Source organism: Coffea eugenioides, chromosome 6, assembly GCF_003713205.1.
Source record: "Coffea eugenioides isolate CCC68of chromosome 6, Ceug_1.0, whole genome shotgun sequence".
Classification (NCBI taxonomy): Eukaryota; Viridiplantae; Streptophyta; class Magnoliopsida; order Gentianales; family Rubiaceae; genus Coffea; species Coffea eugenioides.
In genome coordinates this window covers 11,374,901-11,397,778 of record NC_040040.1, presented here as the reverse complement: position 1 = coordinate 11,397,778, position 22,878 = coordinate 11,374,901, and the positions used below count along the sequence as shown (strand labels likewise).

Sequence of the window (22,878 nt, the reverse complement as noted above, 5' to 3'; positions counted from 1 at the left end):
TCCTGTGACCTAGTAGCCTCTTTAGGAGTCGGATCAAATTATAAATGATGCAGTTGGTTAGGGTCGGTTACTTTAATCAATTAGTACGATGGTGATTTTTTTCCACAATATCAGTAAATGGACGGAAGGGTACGAGGGCTCTATTTTCTTTTTATTTGGGTATCTCTCTATTATTTCAGTTGGGACCAAGTTATATCCCGCTTCGATCGAGTAACAGGAAGAGAAGATTAGGGTCTATGCTTTGAGTCGAGAATGCATTTTATTTTTACTAGTTCGAGTTGCAGTTACTCGTACAAGACTTCCTTCTCTCGGTTTTCTTTAACAAGATTTGACCCATGCCAGGCCTTTTTTTTCTTCTTTTGAGCAGAAGGATAAGATTAAAAGTTGGACAAATATCACAACTTATATAGTCCAGAATCAAAATAGAATCAAGATTTGGTGTCGTCGGAATAAGAGGTGAAGTTGGGTCAAATCAATTCTCCCTCCTAACTTAACTTCACCCCTTCCGCATAATTATACAAGGAATGACTTTTAGAGCATCATTGAATTGTAGGAGTAACGATAGGGATCTACACAAGGAATAATTTCAGATTACATGGATGTAAATGTGTAGTTGCTTCCAAGGATACAACTCTTTCAACTTTTTTCTTTTCCCCCTTTTAACGCTCAAGCCTTAGATGGGTCTAGAGAAAGAGGAACCCGTTTGAAAATGAAACGCTCACGATCATTTGATTAATATTTTAATCAACCGCGTTAGATTTTGAAGACATTTCATCCACTCATTTACATGTACCATTATTTCATGCTTAAGAAGTCAGATTAGGAGTCTCTCCGAAAGTTTGTTTGGATAGAGTATTATTTAAAATAATTACTGTAGCATTTTTTATGATGTGATGTATGTGAAATAAAAAAATGGGTTGAAAAATATGTTTATGAAACAAACGAAATATTATTATTTGAGATGATTTCACTGACCAAACACTCCCAATTAATAGTTGGAAATGTTTTGTCATGTTAATTTTATTTTAGACAATTGTTGAATATTGTAGGAGTAGTTTCTACATCCAATCTGTTCATTTATTCACCATGTAAATGCAAAGCAAAAAGAGAGGTAGAAAAACAAAATAGCTAATATCCTATCTAAAAACAAAAAGAACAGAAAATTAGATGCCATTATTTGGACATAAGGTAATACTAGTTTTTTTTTTAGTACTATTTATTAGATGCTACTATTTGGACATACGCTAGAGGGGGTGGAGGGGTGGGTCGGATCGGAGCGTGACTGTCAAATCTACATATTCTCTCTCTTTCTCAGTTTCTCTCACAAATTCAGGCAGAGGGGTCTATTTCTGTTTTCTCTCTACTACTGCTCCTCCTCCTCCTCCTCCCTCTCCCTCTCTATTTGTCTTTCTCTCTCCTCCGGAGATTCGATTTAATCGCCGATCTTTTCTATTGTTTCAATCTCTGTCCCCACTCCCTCTCTTCTCTCTTACCCGCAATAATGTTCCCAGATTTTCACGGTAAGTGTACAAATACTCTCTTACTCCCACACAAGCCTTTTTAGCTATATACACGTAAAAAAGAATCAAATTTTGTGTCTCTGTACGGACGCATATAGTATATCTCCGCAAACCAAAGGTGTGAACTTTGTTTCTGTTAAAAAAGTTTTTTTTTCTGGGCTCAAATAATTTCTGGGATTGTTGAGTTCTTGTAGCTTTCTTAAGTTGTTTTGATGGTAAGCGCTTAAAGTTTTGATTTTTATTATCCACAGCTTCTCCATGCAGCAAAATTTTCAGTTATTTATGTGTTTGTTTCAAGTCTTGCAAATGTATCATTGGAGAATTTTCTATATTTGTTGGCTTGATAATTCATTCCTTGAATTTGAGATCCTTTGGCCTTGTTTGGTCTTATTAGAGGAGCTTCATGGGTTCATTAAGATTTTCCTTAACTGTGCTAAAATCATTTCCATACTCTTCTGTAACTACAAGGAGTTGTTGATATGGTTCCTATTATTTGAATTCCCAATTTCGTCATTCTTTTCTGCTTTTCCAGAATTCCATGCAAAACCCGTTTTCATAGTCTCCTCATAGTTTCTTTTACTAGTGCGTTTTTATTTTTCACTTTTTATTTTTCTGTTTTTCATTTAGTCAATTGAAGAAGAAAAAAGAAAAAGAACACAGCTTTTGTTGAATGTTAGGTTTGTTAATATGCTTTGTTCGGTCATTGGTGATTGTGATTACTGTACACTGCATCATTGACTGTGTTTATCTTGTCTTTTTTTTTTTTAATTAGTTTGATTTTTTGGGTTTTTAAGATTCTTCTTTTGAAGCACTCAACTTAGGCTTTGGGTGGGTATTTGGAATACACATTGAAAAGTTCCCTTTTATGGAAATGGGATCTGCTTTTAACATATCATCATGTCAAAAACAATAATGAACAGTAATAATGATGATGATAATGATAAAAAAAATAATAGTAAACGATTTTTGTAAATTTGCGTGTACTACACTGTTTGTTACATGATCCCTTTCTCTGTGAAAAGAAGAACCCCGGAGGAGACTAGGGAGAGAGGTCATGATTTCGAGTTCAGACCTCAGAGCTTGTCTCTTCCTGCACAAATTGTCTTAAACAAATAAATACCTTATCATGTTTTGTCTGGGCATTTTTTTTCCTTTTATTTATATAAGCAAAGTACAGATGAGAGGATATGATGATGCTTGGTCCTTAAAAGTTAGTTATAAAATTCTGCAAAATTGTCTCATCCTCTTGTGTTTGTAATCTCATTATCATTATTCTGCTTTTTTATGTTCTTCAATTTGCAATTTGTGCTGCAGCACTGGCTTTATTTTGATTGAATCCCATTGACCCAGAGATGGAGGGGGATGCATTTTCTGGCCTTGGTAACGGGACCCAAATAGATGGCAAGGTATTGCAGACATTTCAGAAGAGCTTTGTTCAAGTACAGAACATTTTGGATCAGAATAGGTTGTTAATCAATGAGATTAACCAGAATCACGAGTCCAAGATCCCTGACAACTTGAGCAGGAATGTGGGACTAATCAGAGAGCTCAACAACAATATCAGAAGGGTTGTTGATCTTTATGCGGATCTTTCGACTTCTTTCACAAAATCCATGGACGCTTCATCTGAAGGGGACTCAAGTGGTGCCTTTAAATCAGATGGAAAAGCTGGTCACAAAAGGAACAGGCCTGGTTAGATATAGTTCAAAGGTTTAGTGCCTCATTCTTTCTAGTGGACGGAGTACACAAGAAGAGGATGCACAATTGTGTTGAGGTAGTCAGGGGGAACGTGTTTAAGGTTGCATTACTCGTGAACTCTCATTAGTGGCCCATAAAAAATAATGGCTCAAAAAATCTCTTAGATTGTATCTATGTACCTGCAGATCTAACTGAACAAGTACTCATGTCTGTATCATCTAATCTTGTGGCTTTTTACTGGTGTTCTTCTAGAATAGATGTTTCATAGTAATAAAGTTTTGATCTTTGTTGATAATTGAGATGAATAATATAGCTTATCTCTTTCTTTGGAGTAGGCAGGCAAAATTAATATATTTTTATGAAAGGTGACTGCGTTAGCTGTTCAACTTTTTCAGTTTGTCAAAAAGCTATAATATCTGATGTGGGAATTGGGAGATTGTTCCTATCTTTCAAATGTAATGGAGTTTCCATCTACTTTTTGGTGGAAACTCCCCTTTATTCCCTTTTCCAATCTCTGTCCAAAGGCATTTTTCTTTTAGAACTTACATAGAGAGACTGAAGTTGAAGTGGTGACAGATACTGTTTTCAACCTCTCCTATGAAATGCAAACTCCTTTTCTGCTTTGATTTTGCTGGGAAATTACTATGCATGATCCGTATGTGAAGAACTGGTCACACATTTATGCATCCCTGCAAAGATGCTCTGAAACAATTGGAAGAAAGCAGCTTTTTGAGATAATCTTTTTAGTTCCCAATCACACAGCACCACAAGAACAGAATCTCAGAAAGGGATGATGGTCGTTTGACCCCAATTTATAATTTTTTGGTTCTCCTCATTTGTTTACCAATTTGTTTGTTGTATCCAATGAGATTGTATTGATAGGGAAATAAATTGATAAACAATTCAATGGTGGAAACAATCGATAAAAAGAAGCTTGCTTAGTTCAAAACAAGGCACTACAGTTCCAAGAGACAGACAGATTTATGTGAACAGTGACCCCCAACAACATGACAGGGGGCCCTAAAGGTTCTCCTTTTGGAATGGGAAGAGCTAAATATTTCAGCATACTTATCCCCTTCCCATCTCTACTACTATGTTCTTTCTCTTTGCATCTGATTAGTTTATAGTACATAGATTTTCTTGTATCCTCTTATCTTTAGACAAAGAATCCGTTTTTCCTCTTTTCAGAAGGCAAATATTTCTCAAAATATGGCATGTGAATCAAACTCATGTTTAATTGAAATTGCAATACTGATGCAAGTTCTTCCTTATGAATGAATTACATACATAGATTCATATCTGAAAGAGGTTGACGATAAGTTCTTTCAAAATTGACTAAAGTTCTTTATTGCTCATTGTATTCATTTCTTGCGACTGTTTCAAGTCTCTGTTGGAATTAAATGGCCTTTTTATGAGTGGCTTCCACTGCCTCTCATTTCTCCCTTTCACACACACACATGCACACACTAACAAAAGATACGGAAATACACACACCCCAAATTCATTGATTGAGTAGGTGGCCCCGGTAAATGGGATAGTAATTTACTCATCTTAGCTCTTAGGAATGAGAGGTCCACAACACAAGGGTTTACTGCTGCTGCGAGGGAATGGTTTCTTTATGTTGTATTGAGATTTTATTGTCACTTATCTAATGCATACTTGATGAGGTTGGGGTTTTTCTTCCTTGATATAGTGATTTCTCTCCAACCTTGTGAGGTCGATGCTCTCACCTTTTTGAGATGGGAATTATTGAAAAAGAATATGATCATCATTCTATCATTGATTCCCAGGTACCTCATGTCATCCACCACCTGTACTATTGAAAATGGGACACTTTCTCCTATGTTGAATTTCCTGTATTGGTCGTGCGATCTACCGTACTTGTTGGAGGTGCAAACGAGTCGAATTGATTTCAAAAAGTATCATGTTCGAGCTCGACTTGACATAGTACTGTTGGAGATCGAGGTTGACTCGATCAATATGAATTTTAATGATTGAATTTGATTCACTAAACTTTATGAAGTATTCTAAATCGATTCGTTTAAGACCGAGTAAGTTTGAGCCTATCTATGTAATTTAAACTATATACTAATATATATATATCATTCAATAAGGTTTGTCGAACTCTTGAATTTAACATATCAACAGATTCAACATTCGATACTCGATTCGTTTGACTAATCGAGCAGCTCGAGATCAACTCGAACTCAATCAATGCTGAGTAAAGTCGATCGTTTGAACGAGCTGCTCTAGTGTTATTTGTGAGTTGTTCGATTCGTTTACAACCCTATTATCAAGGGATCATGACGGATTTTCCATTACAACGAAAGGCGGGACTTGCAAATTATGATTTTTGAGGAATAATTTGGGTTCACATCACTTAGGACTTTGGAGCCTCGACATCAAGGAAACATGAAATAGAAAGCGTAGCTGAGATTTTTTTTTTTTCCTGCTAGAATATGATCAAAATAAAATTTAATTAACTATAAGGTAATTATAGAGTTACTTTTAAAACCAATAAGCTTCTTGTTTGGCATGTTGCTAATAGTAGAAAATTGGGCATGTACTTTTTGCTATTCAATCATTTGTTGGAGTAAATATATTTCATCCATCATCTAGATTAAACATCTTTGAGTTGCCTCATGCCGGATTCGTCGAGACGCTTTACATGTAATTATATATTAAGCTTTTAACAACCTATTAATTAGTTATTGGGTTGTACACTAAAACCTATACTTTAACAAAAAGATGTCAAACATAAGATTTCTTGTAACGTCATTTTCTGAAATCAAAACTTAGGTTTAGCAATTACGACACCAATAATTTGCACTAACCCTTCTAGATCTCAGACACTTTTCCTCAGTCCCCATATAATATAATATAATATATATATATATATATATATTGATTGAAATCAGTAGAAGTGTTAGTAGTAGTAGTAGTAGTAATTTTTTAGTCAAGCCCCATTAGGAATCTCCCCATGAGATTATCAAAATAGCCGCCTACCTTTCAGGACAATGTGGATGAAAACCACCAGATCAAGATGCAGGATTGTCATACTCATAATCGAATATTTTACAACATACTTAAGCTTAAGGTAATCATGAAGGGGGCAGAAGATCAGATCAGTTGGTCCCCAAGTCCAGGCCAAGACAAACTAAACATGCTACTACTATAAAAACATAACATGTGAAGTGGGAATCTACTTTTGCCTTTCTTTCCTTTTGTTCCTTGCGGTTCCAGCAAATAGCCATGGAAAGAAACCATACTCTAATAGTGGATCTTATAGCTACCCGCATCATTAGTCGGATCCAGTTACGTTTGTCTCACTATAATAATCCACGCTCGTGCTTGCATTACCTTATTAAATAAATTACCACATCACTTCTTTGCAATGATGATACATGCTGCAGCGTTAATGCTAACCAAATCAGGATGGTTTTTCTTTTTCTTTTTTTTTTTTAAAAAAGAACTCTTTTACGTGGTGTGGTTCTAAGAAGTTTCCTTTGAATAGCGTGCAAATTTCTATTGGCAAATAAATTTGTTGGGAAAACTGTAACGCTTTGTTTGGATTGCATTTTTCTGAATTTTTTTACAGAAAAATTGTCGTAGCAATTTAATATATGCGAGGTAAAAAAGTGATTAAAAAATGAGTTTACGTAGCAATCCAAACAGTGAGATCCAAGTCTGAAAACGAAAGCAAAGAAAAAAAAAGAGGCTAGATTGAAACTTTTTATGCTTTGGACTCCAAAATGGTTAGTGCATGTCAGTTGCAAAAGAAGTAAAAAGGACGCATGGATTCCAGTTCTTCTTCCCAGGTCCACCAAACAAACATGGCCTAAATGCGTTCTTTGAAAATGACAAGCGAGGTCGATGTGGGATGATAAATGTTAAAATCCCATGACCGAGGAATCCCATGAACCGCTAATACTGCCAGTTACTACTAGTGTTACTTTTCATTGCTTTTGAGGCCCTTATCTGTCTTTTCCTAACACCTCGCAATATGTACTGCTGAACCTTAAGCAGTATTTAGGATATCCTGACTAATTTCTCCTCCACCATGCCCTCCAGAAAACAAAACCCCCAAAGAAAAAATGCAAGTATTTCTACATTATTGAAAGGCTATGTTTGGATAGCAAATTTTTTCAAAAAATTTTTTCGCTTGCATCACAAATACATTTTTCAATCCGTCCTTTTATATTCCCAATCACCTTTTTATTTCATATACATCACATCACAAAAAATACTACAGTAATGATTTCAAATAATTTGAAATAATACTCTATCCAAATAAAGCTGCACAGATTTTTTAGCTACTACAAAATGGAATATTTATTGGACATAATTATTAGAAATGCTGACTTCGATTACAGGATTGAACATCTTCAATTGTTTTCCTTTTCTTTCAAGCATGCACTGCTGCACCCAAAAAACTTTTTTTTTTTTTTATAAAAAAAACAAGCAGTTGATGGTAGGATTGCGATTTTTTTTTTCTTTCCAGGTGAAAAAAAAAAATCTTTGTAAAATTGCAAATGCTGATGCTCCCTTTCTGTCTCTCTACAGGTTGCAATTTTGATCACTGATTTCCTTGTCAAGCATTAGTTAGACTTATACAGGCAACACTGCAGCAAAACGGCAACCTGGAACGTAGTCAAGCATAGAATGATTCAACTTTTGATCATAGTGGGTCAAAAGTACAATCAACAGTGTGATGATTTTTGTCATGGTATCGTATAGCATAGCATGAATGATTGTGTTACCAGGACCAAAGTGGTGACATCACTTCTAAGCGACTTCCTTCACAGCATTATCAGAATCCTTTCTTTCCCCGTCCTATCATTTCAAGAAAGTTTAAAAAGTGCTCGTCCTCTTTGCATGTACTAATTAGCAGTTGCTTCATGTATCACTTAAATGGCGGGTGATTAGTAATATCCCAATCCTTTTAATCATCCTCCAACAATACGTGCTTGCTCAATGATCAGATTAACACATTTTTTAATTACCTTTTTACCTGGTATACGTCAAATTGTTAAAATACACATTTATATAAAAATTCCAAAAAAATAGCAATATGTCTTTTCTTTTTTGCATATTCCTGTAATATCCCAATCTTCTCAATCATTCTCCAATAATGCGTGAGTGCTTCTTCTTCAATAAAAATACAGTTGGCGGGAAAACGATTGGCTTTCATGAATTACTGCAGCCTTTTTCTAAAATCCAAGCTGAGTGTCTCTTTCGTCCAAACAATTGGACAAGAGATTATTTTTGAAAAAATGCTGCTGTAATATTTTTTATGATGTGACGTACGTGAGATAAAAATGTGGTTGAAAATATGAATTTATAACTAGAAAAACATAAATGTAATCAAACAATTTTTTTTGCAAATATCTAAACAGAATATGATTAAATGGCCATTGCAAGCTTGTATATCATGACAAATTATGAGATGAAGGGTATTTCTTTGCCAAACCAAACGTGACAGAATTCCAATTTTGGAAGTTTTCATTTGACCCCTCTCAGTCTCAACCCCCAATTGAGTTACTCCATCCATGGTGGATGGGGACCCAACTTTGGAAATCTTCAGTTGTATTTTTAAACCATCTATGAATTTTGGGAATGACATTGGATGGACTAATACCGCAGGTAAAAGCAGAACAAGAAGTCTATGACCAGCTTTAAGGCACTCTCTAAATCAAATGAAAGAAACTTGGTCCATTTTCTCTTGTAATTCACTTCATGTGACATCCTAATTTTTCAACTGAGTTTCTTTTCGAACTTGATTTGCGTCATCAAGACAAGTTTAAATATAAAATCCTTAAACAACGAATAAAGGAGATCTTGAAGTACGAACTGATCCCAGAGACGGGCAGCCGATGATCATTCTGATTAAATATATGCGGTTTTCGGTTGACTAATCTCTCTTAATTACATTATTATTGTTTCGAGACGATATATCTTATCACGTTCCATCATTGGAGTAGTTAGAAATACATTGAATTCCACCGCATCATTTTGGTACGTATTACCAAAATATGTTCCAATTTCGCCAGCGCCCACTGTATAACTTCATTCTGCCCTGGTGATACTTCAATAATATAAACTGTTGAACTAAATAGACTGCTGCAGACCTTTTTTGTTTTTAATTCTTTCATTTTACAGCACAAAAATAATGTAGGTGCACTTTAGATTTTACATTGCACAAAAAATTGCAATTTGCCCACCTACTATTTTTTTATTCTTTTATTTTACGGAGAACAACTACTGATAATGTACATGCACTTTAGATTTTTGGTCTAAAAGAAGATTTCAAACTTTACAAAAAGAGAAGGGAAAAAAATATTTTTGATCTAAAGGAAAACTCCAAACTTTACAAGAGAAAAAAAGCAGGCTATAAAAGAAGATTTCAAACTTTACAAAAGAGAAGGGAAAAAAAATATTTTTTTTGATCTAAAGGAAGACTCCAAACTTCAATAGAGAAAAAGAAGGTTTAAAAGGTAGGCTCGTCAGCCTTGAGAGTAGAGTCAAAATCCCATGGCCCAGCAGCACCGACTTCTTACAGGGCCCAATATTTCCCCGCCGTATGATTTTAAATACTCCAACCAAAGTGGACTTTTTCAACAGGCTTAACAAAGATTTCCCCAGACACTAACTTGTATACGGCCCCGCCGAACCGGAGGCAAAAGGAGCCCAATTCGCTAAATCGATTGACAAACAGCGCTGCACAGAAACCGATCTCGACCGTCCGCTACCCTCAGGCCGAGACTGGTTAGATCCCATTTCCGCCGTCGGATTATTTCTTCCTTCCCCACATATAAAAATAAAACCCTCTGGAAAATAACCCACCCCATAAACCCTAAATCAAACAAAAGCATACAGCCTTGCGCATTGCATCTGCAGTATACTCGCGCCGGAGATCCCACCCCGGCATGGCTTCTCAAACGAGCAAAAAGAGAAAGGTCATTCCTCAGTCCATACTGTTTATTCAAATAATGCCACACTTGTAGGTGTAAACACAACTGTTGGCGAATATTCATTATTTATTATTATTAATTTTTTTTTTTTGGGGGTAACGAATTTCTGGTGGGCAAATTGCAGTTCGTAGCAGATGGAGTGTTCTATGCGGAGTTGAACGAGGTGTTGACTCGTGAGCTGGCGGAGGATGGATACTCTGGCGTGGAGGTCAGGGTAACTCCCATGAGGACAGAAATCATTATCCGAGCCACTCGCACCCAGAATGTTCTCGGTAACTACCACTAGAGTTTAATTATTATTAACTTTCCCGATGTTTGTTGAATTCAATTTTTGTTTAATTAGGACCTGTAGTTGATGATTTTTAGTTGGTTATGCAGTATTGGACTGTTTCGCTTAGTGTTGGTGTAGAAATTTAGTGGATAGGGTTTCTCAGAAGGGTTCTTCTGATTCGTTTAGGCGAGAAGGGGAAGAGGATTAGAGAGCTTACGTCGGTGGTGCAGAAGAGATTTAAGTTTCCGGAGAACAGCGTGGAGTTGTATGCTGAGAAGGTTAACAACAGGGCACTCTGTGCCATTGCTCAAGCTGAGTCGCTTCGATACAAGCTGCTCGGTGGCCTTGCCGTCAGGAGGTAATGATGTTGGGTCCGTATGCTAGTTTATTAGTAATGTTTTGTTCATTGCATCCTCTTGTAGTTTTTGCCTGTTTGATTAAATGGTGGGATGTTGGTATGATCTCATAGATATGAACAGTCTTAGCAGAATTTCGTCTTTGTCTGTATGAAGAATGATGATGACCGTGTCTTTATTTCTTTGTCATATTTTGCCTTGTGTTCTTGTTTGTTGCAATTATGTGCCAGTAAGTTGATAATGTTATGATGTTTTGCAACTTGTACCATACTGTTAAGTAATAAAGTTTTCTTTTGCAACTTGGTAGGTTAAAAGGAGTTGCATATCCTTATCATTCTACATTTTAATTGCTTTGTCATCGACAAAGCAGATTGGTCTTCTGGTACCAATTTTGTGTCGGATGATGACTATAGAAAATGTTTTCCTCTGTGCTATTATTTTCATGAACCTTATGATTGTTCATGCGATAATGTTTCAGAAGGTACATTTATTTGGGATAAGGAAATCCTAAGTTCTTTCACTATTTGTTTCCAGGGTCTCAGCAGTGGATGTTCTAATCGGCACTATGAACTATTAAACAAAAGTTTTTCTTCTGTTTGTTGACAAATGAAAGGGAACTATGCTCATTAGCGTGCTGTGTTCCATTTGCTCTGTCATCAACAAAGCAGATTGGTATACTTAGTATCAATTTTGTGTCGGATGATGACTAAAAAAAATTGTTGTCCTTAGCATCTCGAGTCCTTGTCAAATTGATGATTGTTCATGGAATACGTTTTAGAGGACACATTTGGTTTACAAAGGGAAATCAGAGGTTACTCTTAGTATTATAAACCTGCATGTGGCAGCTGTTTTATCAGGTCCATATAATCAACCATGTGGATTTTGGAAGTTGCTTCTTTGCTACCATTTTTTGTTTAGTTTCTTTGTCATTGACGAAACAGATTGGTATTCTCGTACCACTAGTGTGTCAGATGATGACTAGAAAAATGACCTGCTCTATGAGGTCATCTTCGCAAATGTAACAGGTTTTCATGCTGTAGTTTTTGAGAGGATGAATTTGTCCCAAAATGTGAAATGATACGTCCTTGCAATACTGTGATCTTCTCAATGCTGGAATGTGAAACATACATAATATTCTTTTACTAGCAGTACTTCAATTTTCTCAACTAGAAGCTTTTCTGACTTGGGTTCTGTATTTCAGGGCGTGTTATGGTGTATTGCGATTTGTGATGGAGAACGGAGCCAAGGGATGTGAGGTACTTAATTCATATGAATTTGACCTTGCGCTGTTGTTTAGCCCATCCTACTTCATTAGTATAACGTACTTGTTTCATCTTACAGGTCATTGTCAGTGGAAAGCTGAGGGCTCAACGTGCCAAGTCTATGAAATTCAAAGATGGTTACATGATCTCTTCTGGACAGCCAGTCAAGGAATATATCGATTCTGCTGTCAGACACGTTCTTTTGAGGCAGGTTGGTTCTCCCCCTCCTCCCCCATCTCCTTTCCTTCTTTGGCGATCTGGTTATGCATTCAGGTTACCTCTGATTGTGGCCCAATCATGATATTGTGCTGCGATATTCTTATCATCTAACTGGTCGTGTATACATATACAGGGCGTACTTGGTATCAAGGTAAAGATTATGCTATCTTGGGATCCGAAGGGAAAGATGGGGCCAACAACTCCCCTCCCTGATCTTGTCACAATTCATCCCCTCAAGGAGGAGGAAGACTACATCAGGCCGACACTGGTGGCATCTGAGATTGAGGTCCTTGCATAAAGCAACATTTGCTGTCTCCTGTGACGGTTGCTGGCTGATGTTATATTTATTCAAATATTTTTAAGGATTCTTTTGGTGAAAATTACTATGCTAGGTGATGTAGAACACGCCTTGACAAAATTTTTGACTGTAGAGCCTGAGTTTTGTTCAACTGTATCTTCAAAGAGATTTTGTTTTCTACCCTGTTGTCAAATCTAAAAAGTACTTATTAGTTTGTTCTCTTCTGTTTGATTTTGAATTTTTAAGCTCCAATGCATTAATCATTTTTCTTTTTTGGGTATTGAGATATTGACTGCTGTTCTCTAGAATAGATGTATTCTAGTCCCAGATTTAGGAAAAGCATATTGATTGGCTAAGCTAGTACACGGTAAAATGGCTAATTGGCTGTTTTACCCGCGTATTACGTAAAAAATTGTGGAATTCATTTGCTAGGATTAGGTCTCAATTAGGTGGCAGTAGTATTAAGGTTAAACTCTCTGTAGTGGCTATAAATATTTTTAGTTACTTGTACCAAACAGAAAAGAGTAATTCCCAGGCTATCATTTAACTTGTAAAAATACTTGTGGGAAACGTAAACGAAATAAATCTGGAAAATGTTGACCGTGACGCTACTGTTCTCGGCTGCCTGTAGCGGAGTAACTTGCTAATGCGTTTTTATTTCATAGTTTCTGCCACTTTAATTAATCCCATCAGAGTTTCAAAGTTCATCATATCATATCATCGGTGAACCACGAAGCGGGCAAAATGCTGCAACAAGCTTAAATCTTTTTATGTATTTCCTGACTTTCATTTCAAATCTAGACATTTACGCGTATAAATTTGGGTGACTTGGGCCCCGGTTTTGGTATAGTTTCAATTTTCGAGGGGGGAAAGCATGAGACTCACGGCCCAATTTGGAGAAGAACCAAGTGTTTGTTTTTTTTTTTTTTTTTTTTTTTGTAAAAGGAGAAGATCCAAGTTAAGAAAAGGTTGTGATTAGTGACAAAGGCAATCTGTGTCGTACTAATAAAGAAGATTAAAAATCCCTAATCTGAAGGTTATTTGTCGTTTGTAATTTGACCACGAGTCTGCGCTTGTCCAGTAATTTACTAATTTATCCTCCAACGACCTCAGCAACCGCGGTTTCTCCAAGACTAGGAAGTCAGTTGCGGTTGCTGACCCCCGCCATTTTTTTCCCCTCCTAAACTTCAATCTCTTTCCCGAAAATACCCCTAAGCTCTCCACCATTTTCCTATTTAAAATCCTTTCGTCAACCGTACGAGTTTCCTCTTCGGCCGGCAGAATTCTAATTCAATTTCTCATTTTCCTAGGGTTTCCCCATCCATTTTCGTCTATTGAAAAGAATTCAAAAATGCCGGTGAACCTGACGCAGAATGCGGTCTCGGCGATAACCGCCGGCGACGTGAACTCGAAGCCGCTTGTACAGGTTCTGGATATTAAGCTCATTGGCTCCACTCAGGAACGGTACCGCCTTTTGATCTCCGATTCGGTTCTGACTCAGCACGCGATGCTCGCCACTCAGCTCAACGACTCAGTCAAGTCAGGCCGCATCCGCAAGGGTACCGTCGTTCAGTTGATTGACTATATCTGCAGCACCGTCCAGAATCGCAAGTATGTTAATACTCTCAGCTTTAAGCATTTGAGGAATGATATATGTCTTACATTAGGTCTGGAGGTAATCAAATAGTTATGTCTTTGAATTTATTATAATCTAGCTTTCAATTCTGTATGATAATTTTTTTTCCATGTATTTTTTTTTTACCATAAAGATGTCTACGAGCAAATCTTTGCTTTGGCATCTCGCTAATTATTTCATTTCAATAGCTCGTGCCAGTTGCATTGATTAAGTTATGTGTTTTAGCTGTCGTTTGCTTTATTCAATTAAAACAAATGGTGAAACATAGGCGTGTAGGACAATGTTCAAACCCGCCTTTCATATACTTTCTGAGGAGTTTAGTTATGTTTTCCTATGATTTGAAAGCAAAAGATATGATTTCACTTTCACCTTAGACCTGCTTGTTTCGATGTACTCAAAATTTTAAGGACTGAGAGACAGCTGGTGGAGGAAAGCTGGCTTGGCTTGGAGAAAAACAGCCAATGCTGCTATTTATGAACGTGTAATTGAATATGAACCTACCAGGGTAAAAGATAGTTACATCTCTTACTTTTCAATTAGCACCAGGAAGAGATAAATCTATTAAAATGAGAAATCAGATGGTACTACTTCAGCAAACTAAGATGAGCATTACTTCTGCCAAACTGCTGGATTAAGTATATGCTTTGTACTTTGTTAAGTTAGGCGTCCACTTTGCTTGGTTTGTCAAGAAGATTACTCTGTTGGATAGCTTGTTTAGGAAAAAGTGTTTCATGAATTTATGTTCAGGCTTAAGAGAGTCCTAATATGCCAAAAAGCAGTTTCTATGATCTTTTTCTGATTGAAAGTCGATTTTATCTCTTGTTTAATTTTGACTTGAAAATTTTTTTAATCGTTCTTGCAGGATAATAGTTATCCTAAATATGGAAACAATAATTCCAGATTGTGACATAATTGGGAACCCAAAAATGATTGGCGACTTGGATACAGGGGTTCAAAGATCAGTGCCTGATAGGAATAACGGGTCTGCGACATTGACTAACAACAACAATTTGGGTACTCAAAACTCTGGGCGTTCAAACTTCTCAAACAACAATAATTTGATCTCTCGTAATTCAGGGAGCAATAATGTACAGAGTTTCAGGCCAACAGTTCAACCTGCATACCAACCTCCTCCAATTTACAAAAACCATGGTGCTATTGTAAAAAATGAAGCCCCAGCACGCATTGTTCCAATTGCAGCATTGAATCCTTATCAGGGTCGTTGGGCTGTTAAGGCAAGAGTGACTGCAAAAGGAGATCTTCGTCGCTACAACAATGCCAGGGGAGATGGAAAGGTCTTTTCTTTTGATCTTCTTGATTCTGATGGAGGGGAAATACGAGTTACCTGTTTCAATGCCGTTGTTGACCGATTTTACGATATTATTGAAGTTGGGAAAGTTTACATGATATCAAAAGGTAGCTTAAAACCAGCTCAAAAGAACTTCAACCATCTGAAGAATGAATGGGAAATATTTTTGGACACGAGTTCAACTGTAGATCTTTGCCCAGATGAAGACGCTTCAATACCACAACAGCAGTTCTCATTCAGGCCTATTAGTGATATTGAAAATGTTGAGAATAATTCCATATTGGATGTTATTGGTATAGTAATTAGTGTTAATCCTTCTGTTCCTATCTTGAGAAAGAATGGAATGGAAACACAGAGGAGAATCCTGAATTTAAAGGATCGGTCTGGAAGGAGTGTTGAGTTAACTCTCTGGGGAGACTTCTGCAACCGGGAAGGCCAAAAGCTACGGGAAATGGTAGAAGCTGGGCATTTCCCTGTTTTAGCTGTCAAAGCTGGAAAAGTTAATGACTTCACTGGGAAATCAGTGGGGACTATTTCTTCCACTCAGCTCTTCATAGACCCTGATTTTTCAGAGGCTCACATCTTAAGGGACTGGTTTGATGGAGGAGGAAAAGATGTTGCTTCCCAGTCCATATCTAGGGAAATTATGCCTGGAGGATTGAAGAATGAAATACGTAAAACTGTGTCTCAGATCAGAGATGAAGGCCTTGGAAGATCAGATAAACCAGATTGGATCACTGTCAAGGCCACAATATCTTTCATAAAGACCGACACTTTTTGCTACACAGCTTGTCCACTAATGATTGGGGAAAGACAGTGCAATAAGAAAGTAGCAAGGTCAGGAAACTCTAGATGGCTATGTGACAGATGCAATCAAGAATTTGAGGAATGTGATTACAGATATCTTCTTCAAACCCAAATTCAGGATCATACGGGGCTGACGTGGGTGACTGCTTTCCAGGAATCTGGTGAGGAGATATTGGGTTGTTCAGCAAAGGATTTGTACTTGTTAAAGTATGAAGAAGAAAATGAGTTGAGATTCGCTGAGATCATTAAGAGCTGTCTGTTTACACAATTTATGTTCAGGCTCAAAATCAAAGAGGAAATATATGGTGATGAACAGAGAGTGAAAATTACAGTTGTCAAGGCTGAGAAGGTGAATAGCTCGACAGAATGCAGCTATCTACTTGAACAAATTTCTAAATTTTCTTTCCGTTGAATACATAGGAAGACAGAATAACTCAAGGAACAAGGTGTTCCCATTGCCATAGTTCTAGTTCTTTGTATATTGGAGATACAAATTTAATTAGAGATTTCCATTGATTTCTTGCCATATTCACGCTGAAAAAAAGTGTCTTAGATTGATTACTGATGTTTGAGTTGGGCTCCACGATTACTAACTCATTTATTAGTGTGATTTATCATCTTATAGATATCTTCGTCATCCAATTTTTTTTTTCCATCCAACAGTGACATCGTCTTTTATTTATTTATTCATTCTTTTGTTGAAAGCTGACACGGGACTGAGGCATAGCAAATGATGATGAAGACCCAGGATTTCTCCGCTTGTCTTGCTCTCATTTTTGCTTCTAAGTTGGTCTTGAATTTGATTCTTTTCTGTGATAGGAGATTCAGTGTTTTGTTTGAGCCAGTAAATTGCCATTTGGTAAGCTCAAGCTGGTTTTCCTTGCTCGACTTTGGACTGGAACTTAAAAAATTTTGACATTCACGTCTTTCCAGCACAATAATAATTGGAGGCATGAATAACTCAAAAGTGCAAACATTAGTCATTACTAGCAACATAGATACAAGTTGGGAGAGAAAATTGGAATGTGTGTATTATTCCGAACAGTTTTTCAGCTCCGCTTGACAGGATCAAAGTTGGCAACAGCTATTACAGCACCAAAGAGCAAAGCAAGGACCACTCCTCCAGCAACAATGCTCAGCAAGAAGCTCTTGAGGGACGGTGAAAGACCAGAATCAGCAGCCTCAGCCACATCCGGAATCATCATCGAAGCAGTCAATGCAGCTGCTGTCAATCCAGTCACCGCCTTTTCCTTGAGTGAAGAAGCCTTGACCTGAAACTTGGCAATGGGCTTTGCTGCTGCAACAGCATTGGAGGGCCTCACTGGCAATGGCTTGAAGAAACTGTCTGCAGTTGGTAGCCTCTTTTGGCTTGCGTAGGTCAAAGGCATGCCGCCCATAGAGACTGCTGATGTAGAGGCCATCATTGCTTCTCTCAACCTCTGAAGCCCCACAGTTTCTTTCTCTGAATTTTGAGAGTTGGATGTTGTTGATATGGCTGTCTTTACATAAAAATGGTGGAGCAAAGAGTGTTGACGAGAGGTGGAAAATGGAGATGCGGTTGTCTCTCTTATTCTTTGTCCTACGTGGCAGCTCCTCCAATGGGCTATCTTGGATAGGGTTATCTAATTCACAAGGCCGCCAATCAAATAATAGAGAAAAAGAAAAGGGCTTATGGAACAAAAAAGAGTTTTTTAGTGAAATTGGAGCCCAAATTTTATTTCTGAGCATTAGAAATTCTGTTTGGATTAGTATTTACCTTTATAGGGTCTACTTCAAAAGCACGAAGACAAACTCACAGTTTCAGTCTCGGTTCAAAAACAAAAAAAAAAATGGACTACACCCAAGATTTTTATGCATTATGGAGAAGCATCAGACGACATTCTTTTATACATTCAAGCCGGTATTCCCATCCTTATGTAAATCCAATGTTGAGAACTTCTAACTTTATATGACTAGTATTAAAAAGGAACCATGAGCTTCAAAACTCAAGCAAACACACTCTGCCCGGTGTCTGTTTTACTGCTTGCATTCGCTCAGACTCGGGTCTACATTGGTTTATTGCCCAAAGGCCATAGCTACCTGCCTACCAGCATTTTTAATTATTACTAGTATATTACAATTGGATAAGTGCTTTAGTAGCAGTTTTGATGACTGGAATATGCATACATTCTAGTCATACATAGTACTCTACTACAAGATAGGCGTCGGCTGTCTTCATCTCTGAGAACTCATCTCGTCTGCATAACAGATGCAGAAGTTGCCACTGCAGATCCAATGTAACTGATATGCAGTTCTTGAGGGAGAAGATGATATTTGATACCAACATCTTCAAAAATCTTCTTGAGTGCTAGCATAAGCTCAGTCCGACGATTCATCTTCTGCAGGAAATCTTGAAAGTTCATTTTGTGATTGACAAAAAGAGCCATTTTCATCTTGTTCATTTGCTCAATCTCTTTAATCTGCACGCTATGATCTGGGTGCCAATGATGAGGATTACCATCTATGTACCTGAAATTGCTCGTTAAGTTACCGACTAAAAAAGAAATTTAGCAAATATTGATAGCTGCTACTTTGTCAAGATGATGGTAGTACTTGAAATGAGGAAGTGGAGCTAGCTTACTCTTTTATTTTTGCTTTGAGAGCTTCAATACTTTCAAATGAAGTAGAAACATCAACGTCAAAATTCACAGTATCCCCCATCTTATCGGGGCTTCGATTAAAATTGCCGATGGATTTAGTAGCCAAAGCAGCATTAGGATAGTAAATCATTTCATTGTCATATCTATAAAATGCTGTTTTCAAGATATCCATCTCCTCGACAATCATCTGTGAGCATAGATTGAGTTAGCATCATCATCATGTGCATGATCAAAGAGCATAGATTGGGTTATCAGTTAGCCTAATGATCTTTGTGAATTACCTGAACGCCATCAATGACACAACGATCGCCGACATCGAAGGGGTGCATGACAAATACAAAAATCATGGCCTCAAATACAGTCCGGCAGGTGTTGCCAAATATAAACACGACGAGTAAGATTTGGGATGACAAAAATACGAGTACTTTGGTTGTTGCGAATCCCATCAGAAGTAACCACACAACAACAATCAAGACAAGAACGACTCCAGACAGAATTCTGTTCAGCTCTTCAATAGCTGTTTTGGCGTCTTTCAATGAATGTGACAAATATTCCCTTTGCTTGTAGATGTTTACCTGGACCATACAGCAGGTTAGTCTACTGAATACAGTGCAATGCAAACCAAACTCAAAATTTTGAGATTCATCCTCTATATTAGAATGTTATTTACCAAATTAGGTTTCGTTTTATTTTATTCAAGAGGAGATGCCTCACTAAACCAATTGTTGAGGTTCACGGAGAAGTTAAACCGTGTAGGTAGACTAAGCCAAAGACAGACAGAAAAAACATAGTAGTAAAGCTGATCAGGTGAAAAAAAAAAAGAAGCAGCAGCCGAATGGAAGCTGCTACGGCTTACCGCCCAATCAGTTAAAGACTCCTTAGATATCTTCCCTTGTTCCGCCACTTTCTCAAACCAAGCGAGCAGACAGGTTCCATTCTCCTTATTCATAAAAGGTAAAAGATCACTCTTTTTGATGTACCTTCAGGAATTGCGAAATGATACGCGTTAAATCTCCTGAAAGACAAAACAAAGGAATCAAATTGACAAGGGTAAACGAATTTATGCACGAATATATGTCTTACTCGCGGCCACGCCTTCTAACATTGTTGAATATTAGGGAAGCAGCTTCTTCTGCCTCAGATCTGCTGGTAATATCCCTCTGTTCGCCTAGATCATCGAGGCTCCCATCAAGGGCACTTGAAACAATAGATAACTTTGAGCTCCTTATCCTATCAATCAAGTTTTTCATGGTTGAAGCAGGCATTTTCCCAGCTTTCATCCTTCCTAGCTTCTTTAATGTTATCTCCTCTTTCTTCTGTACATGATTAGTCTTTTCCTGCACCACCTTTTTGTGATCTTCTACCTCAATTTCCTCCTTATTCTCTTTATTTCTCCACCATTTTGGAGGTCTGAAACAACAAAATTTACCACTTGGCCGAGAATTGTCTCCATTTTCTTCTACTTTCGGCATCGGCGGCACGGACAGCATCAAAAGAACACACTCATCAGAGATGGCCTCTCGAATTTTCTCAAAGAATGTCTTCACATGAAAAGAAGCAGCTATGAGCTTTACCAGTAGAGTCTTCACCATCCACATGACTGCCCCAATAAGAGATGAAACAACAGCCTTAGTGATATAGTTCAGAATCTTGGTGGTCTCCTTTGACCGATTTACACCTCTATCAATCAACAGAACCCATGCCAAAAGAACTAAACCCAACCAAATCACAACCCGCACGCTCTGCTTCACACCATGTAGGAAATACACGACTCTCTCATTGAACAAGAATTTGGTTTCGATCACGAAAACAATGGCATCCTTAGCCCACTTGGTTACCAAACGACCGCAGAATATCACGGCAACCAGCAAACACCATTTCCAAAGTTCTAAACCCCATAGTATACTAGTCTTCAGATTGGGAGCATATAAGCCAGCAACCATCATAGCCATTGCACATATAAACAGTATCCATTCAACAATAACATCCATGGCTTTCAGATTCTTACCTATTTTCTTAAACCTTTGAGTACGTGCATTTTTCTGATCGCCCTTATGCTGCTCCTTCTCCACTTCATCATCATCTGTATCATCACTCTTGTCATCATCCTCGTCACCATTGGCTTCTGCTGGTGGCAGGTTACCAGCTCTCATAGAATTAATCTTCTCGGAAAGTAAGCGCCTGGCAGTCGAGCTAGTAGCCCTCAATTCGCTGCCTTGGCCAAACAAAGTCGAGCTGGTAGGATTTGATTCTTCCACTTCCAGCACTCTTGATTTGGTCTGTGAAAATTTGGACTTCTTCATTGATAGGTTTCCAAGCTGGAGTTCACTAAGTGTTGAATCAGACTCACTGATCCTTGAAGAAAGCCTGCGCCTCAGATTCTGAGAATTTGTTGAATTCCCATCTGATGCCTTGTCCTGAACAGAAGCATTTGAGAGGGAATGTGCTCCAGATTCAGGTGTTGCTGAATGTCTAGGGTAGCCACCTTGCAGGCTGGTCTCAGATGCTTGTGAACTGCCTAAGATTGCAATTGCAATATCACCTCCATGTGGCTTCAAGTCATTGCCTTTTTCACCTTCCATTAGCCTCTTATGCGCATCAAAATGCAAAAGAAAAGGGAATCTACTTTTCTTTCTTTATTTAGTTTCTTTCTCACTTCTAGAACTCTAAAAACCAGCAGCTCACTGATCACCTTTTCTTGAAAGCCAAGAACAAGTTGCACGTGAAATTTGTTCCCTTGCCATAGCCTAGTAAAAGACAGCAGATATATAAAGGAGCAAAATAAAGCTGTTCTGCAACCAGAATGGAATTTGACAATGAGTGCATCGCCAGGTGAGATATATAAAATGCCCCAACAACTTTCTGTCGGATGTTCTCAACTATTCTCCCTGATCGTATTCAGACATGTGCACAATTCACCCCTGAAAAAAAAAAACCCCCACAATGGGTGTCTGGAAATTAGGACTAATCGTTGCCTTTTTTGAGCAGTTGTTTATCCTTAAGTGACTACTGTATCGATTGATTAGTAGCAGACTACCTCAAGTGAGCAACTGGGAAAGGTTTGCAAAACATGTGCAGAGGCCGCAGAACACAGGACATTATAATTTGTAAACGTGTCAGGTTCACACCTATAGGTTGTTGAATATAAATAAATGAATAAACCTGTCACATGTCGAATCCATCTCAAGTGCAATCAATTAGAATTTGCAATCCTCATCTACGCTGTGAATTTGTGATGCAATAAAATTTGATGGGACAATTTCAGAAACCTCCTTGAGGGGAGATTTTGACAATTTCACTTAACTCCCTTGAGATTTTAAAAATTATACATATCTCTCTTTCTCTTTTGCCATTTTAAATGATAACAACATTACTCTTAATCATTTTAATGAAATTCGCTTGTTTGGTATGCTTATACTAAGATTGTGTTTTAAAACTATTTTTCAGTCTTTTTCCATCTTATTCCTCTCTTTTATTTTTCGCCAACAAAACTATAGAATTACCACTATTGTTTCTAGATTTTATTTTAATTAAATGTCAAGTTAGGTGATTTTTTGACAAGTTAACTTTATATGCAATCCAATGTTTTTGTAGATCTTTGTTTTCTTTTCCTTTTTCTTTTTTGTTATCAAAATCAACAATAAATCAAAAAGAACTAGCCCACAATTTCTACTAAATTAAGGTAATCCTACTACTCAAAAAATTCACAAATTGAAAAAGAACTATTTCAACACTTTCCTCCCTATTTTATAAATCTAAATTCATAATAAAATATCATCAAAAGTATTCTATCATAATGATAAAATTATTATTATTATAGTTGTTTATCAAATAGTAGATATGGACATGAAAATTTTGGCACATTTTTCTTATAATTGTGCTAGATAATAAT

General features: G+C 37.3%; 5 protein-coding genes across 7 annotated transcripts; 3 read left to right on the top strand and 2 right to left on the bottom strand.

Annotated features, from left to right (window-relative positions):
• The first annotated feature begins 1,277 nt into the window (after positions 1-1,277).
• On the top strand, positions 1,278-3,552 carry LOC113774631 (protein ELF4-LIKE 4). 2 transcript variants are annotated; one of them, XM_027319206.1, is made up of 2 exons: positions 1,278-1,520; positions 2,835-3,552. In XM_027319206.1, the coding sequence occupies exon 2, from the start codon at positions 2,873-2,875 to the stop codon at positions 3,215-3,217; it is 345 nt and encodes a 114-aa protein (XP_027175007.1). In that variant the 5' UTR covers positions 1,278-1,520; positions 2,835-2,872; the 3' UTR covers positions 3,218-3,552. The 2 variants fall into 2 exon arrangements, with proteins under 2 accessions (XP_027175007.1, XP_027175008.1); XM_027319207.1 differs by lacking the exon at positions 1,278-1,520 and adding an exon at positions 1,527-1,638.
• A 6,515-nt stretch (positions 3,553-10,067) lies between these two features.
• LOC113772792 (40S ribosomal protein S3-3-like) lies at positions 10,068-12,833 on the top strand. Its single transcript, XM_027317272.1, has 6 exons — positions 10,068-10,174; positions 10,314-10,461; positions 10,647-10,818; positions 12,018-12,072; positions 12,158-12,289; positions 12,431-12,833. The coding sequence occupies exons 1-6, from the start codon at positions 10,145-10,147 to the stop codon at positions 12,593-12,595; spliced, it is 702 nt and encodes a 233-aa protein (XP_027173073.1). The 5' UTR covers positions 10,068-10,144; the 3' UTR covers positions 12,596-12,833.
• A 953-nt stretch (positions 12,834-13,786) lies between these two features.
• On the top strand, positions 13,787-17,454 carry LOC113772791 (replication protein A 70 kDa DNA-binding subunit A). Of its 2 annotated transcripts, none has more exons than XM_027317269.1 (2): positions 13,787-14,206; positions 15,094-17,454. In XM_027317269.1, the coding sequence occupies exons 1-2, from the start codon at positions 13,947-13,949 to the stop codon at positions 16,757-16,759; spliced, it is 1,926 nt and encodes a 641-aa protein (XP_027173070.1). In that variant the 5' UTR covers positions 13,787-13,946; the 3' UTR covers positions 16,760-17,454. The 2 variants fall into 2 exon arrangements, with proteins under 2 accessions (XP_027173070.1, XP_027173071.1); XM_027317270.1 differs by lacking the exon at positions 13,787-14,206 and adding an exon at positions 14,240-14,270.
• LOC113772793 lies at positions 17,305-17,857 on the bottom strand. The gene has a single exon (XM_027317273.1). It carries the CDS (start codon positions 17,769-17,771, stop codon positions 17,397-17,399), a length of 375 nt encoding a protein of 124 aa, XP_027173074.1. The 5' UTR covers positions 17,772-17,857; the 3' UTR covers positions 17,305-17,396.
• A 346-nt stretch (positions 17,858-18,203) lies between these two features.
• On the bottom strand, positions 18,204-21,907 carry LOC113775977 (mechanosensitive ion channel protein 10-like). The gene is made up of 5 exons (XM_027321039.1): positions 20,070-21,907; positions 19,843-19,966; positions 19,268-19,561; positions 18,968-19,173; positions 18,204-18,855 (listed from the first exon to the last, which is right to left on the bottom strand). The coding sequence occupies exons 1-5, from the start codon at positions 21,566-21,568 to the stop codon at positions 18,576-18,578; spliced, it is 2,403 nt and encodes an 800-aa protein (XP_027176840.1). The 5' UTR covers positions 21,569-21,907; the 3' UTR covers positions 18,204-18,575.
• Between the last annotated feature and the right edge of the window lie 971 nt (positions 21,908-22,878).

Coding starts and splice junctions, on each gene's coding strand:
- LOC113772791 (XM_027317269.1), top strand. CDS start 13,947: ATGCCGGTGAACCTGACGCAGAATGCGGTCTCGGCGATAACCGCCGGC. Junction 14,207..15,093: donor AGCACCGTCCAGAATCGCAA/GTATGTTAATAC, acceptor TCGTTCTTGCAG/GATAATAGTTATCCTAAATA.
- LOC113772792 (XM_027317272.1), top strand. CDS start 10,145: ATGGCTTCTCAAACGAGCAAAAAGAGAAAG. Junction 10,175..10,313: donor AAACGAGCAAAAAGAGAAAG/GTCATTCCTCAG, acceptor GGCAAATTGCAG/TTCGTAGCAGATGGAGTGTT. Junction 10,819..12,017: donor GGTGGCCTTGCCGTCAGGAG/GTAATGATGTTG, acceptor TCTGTATTTCAG/GGCGTGTTATGGTGTATTGC.
- LOC113774631 (XM_027319206.1), top strand. CDS start 2,873: ATGGAGGGGGATGCATTTTCTGGCCTTGGTAACGGGACCCAAATAGAT.
- LOC113775977 (XM_027321039.1), bottom strand. CDS start 21,568: ATGGAAGGTGAAAAAGGCAATGACTTGAAGCCACATGGAGGTGATATT. Junction 19,562..19,842: donor AGTCTTTAACTGATTGGGCG/GTAAGCCGTAGC, acceptor TGTATGGTCCAG/GTAAACATCTACAAGCAAAG. Junction 18,856..18,967: donor CTCAAAGCAAAAATAAAAGA/GTAAGCTAGCTC, acceptor GAGCAATTTCAG/GTACATAGATGGTAATCCTC.
- LOC113772793 (XM_027317273.1), bottom strand. CDS start 17,771: ATGATGGCCTCTACATCAGCAGTCTCTATGGGCGGCATGCCTTTGACC.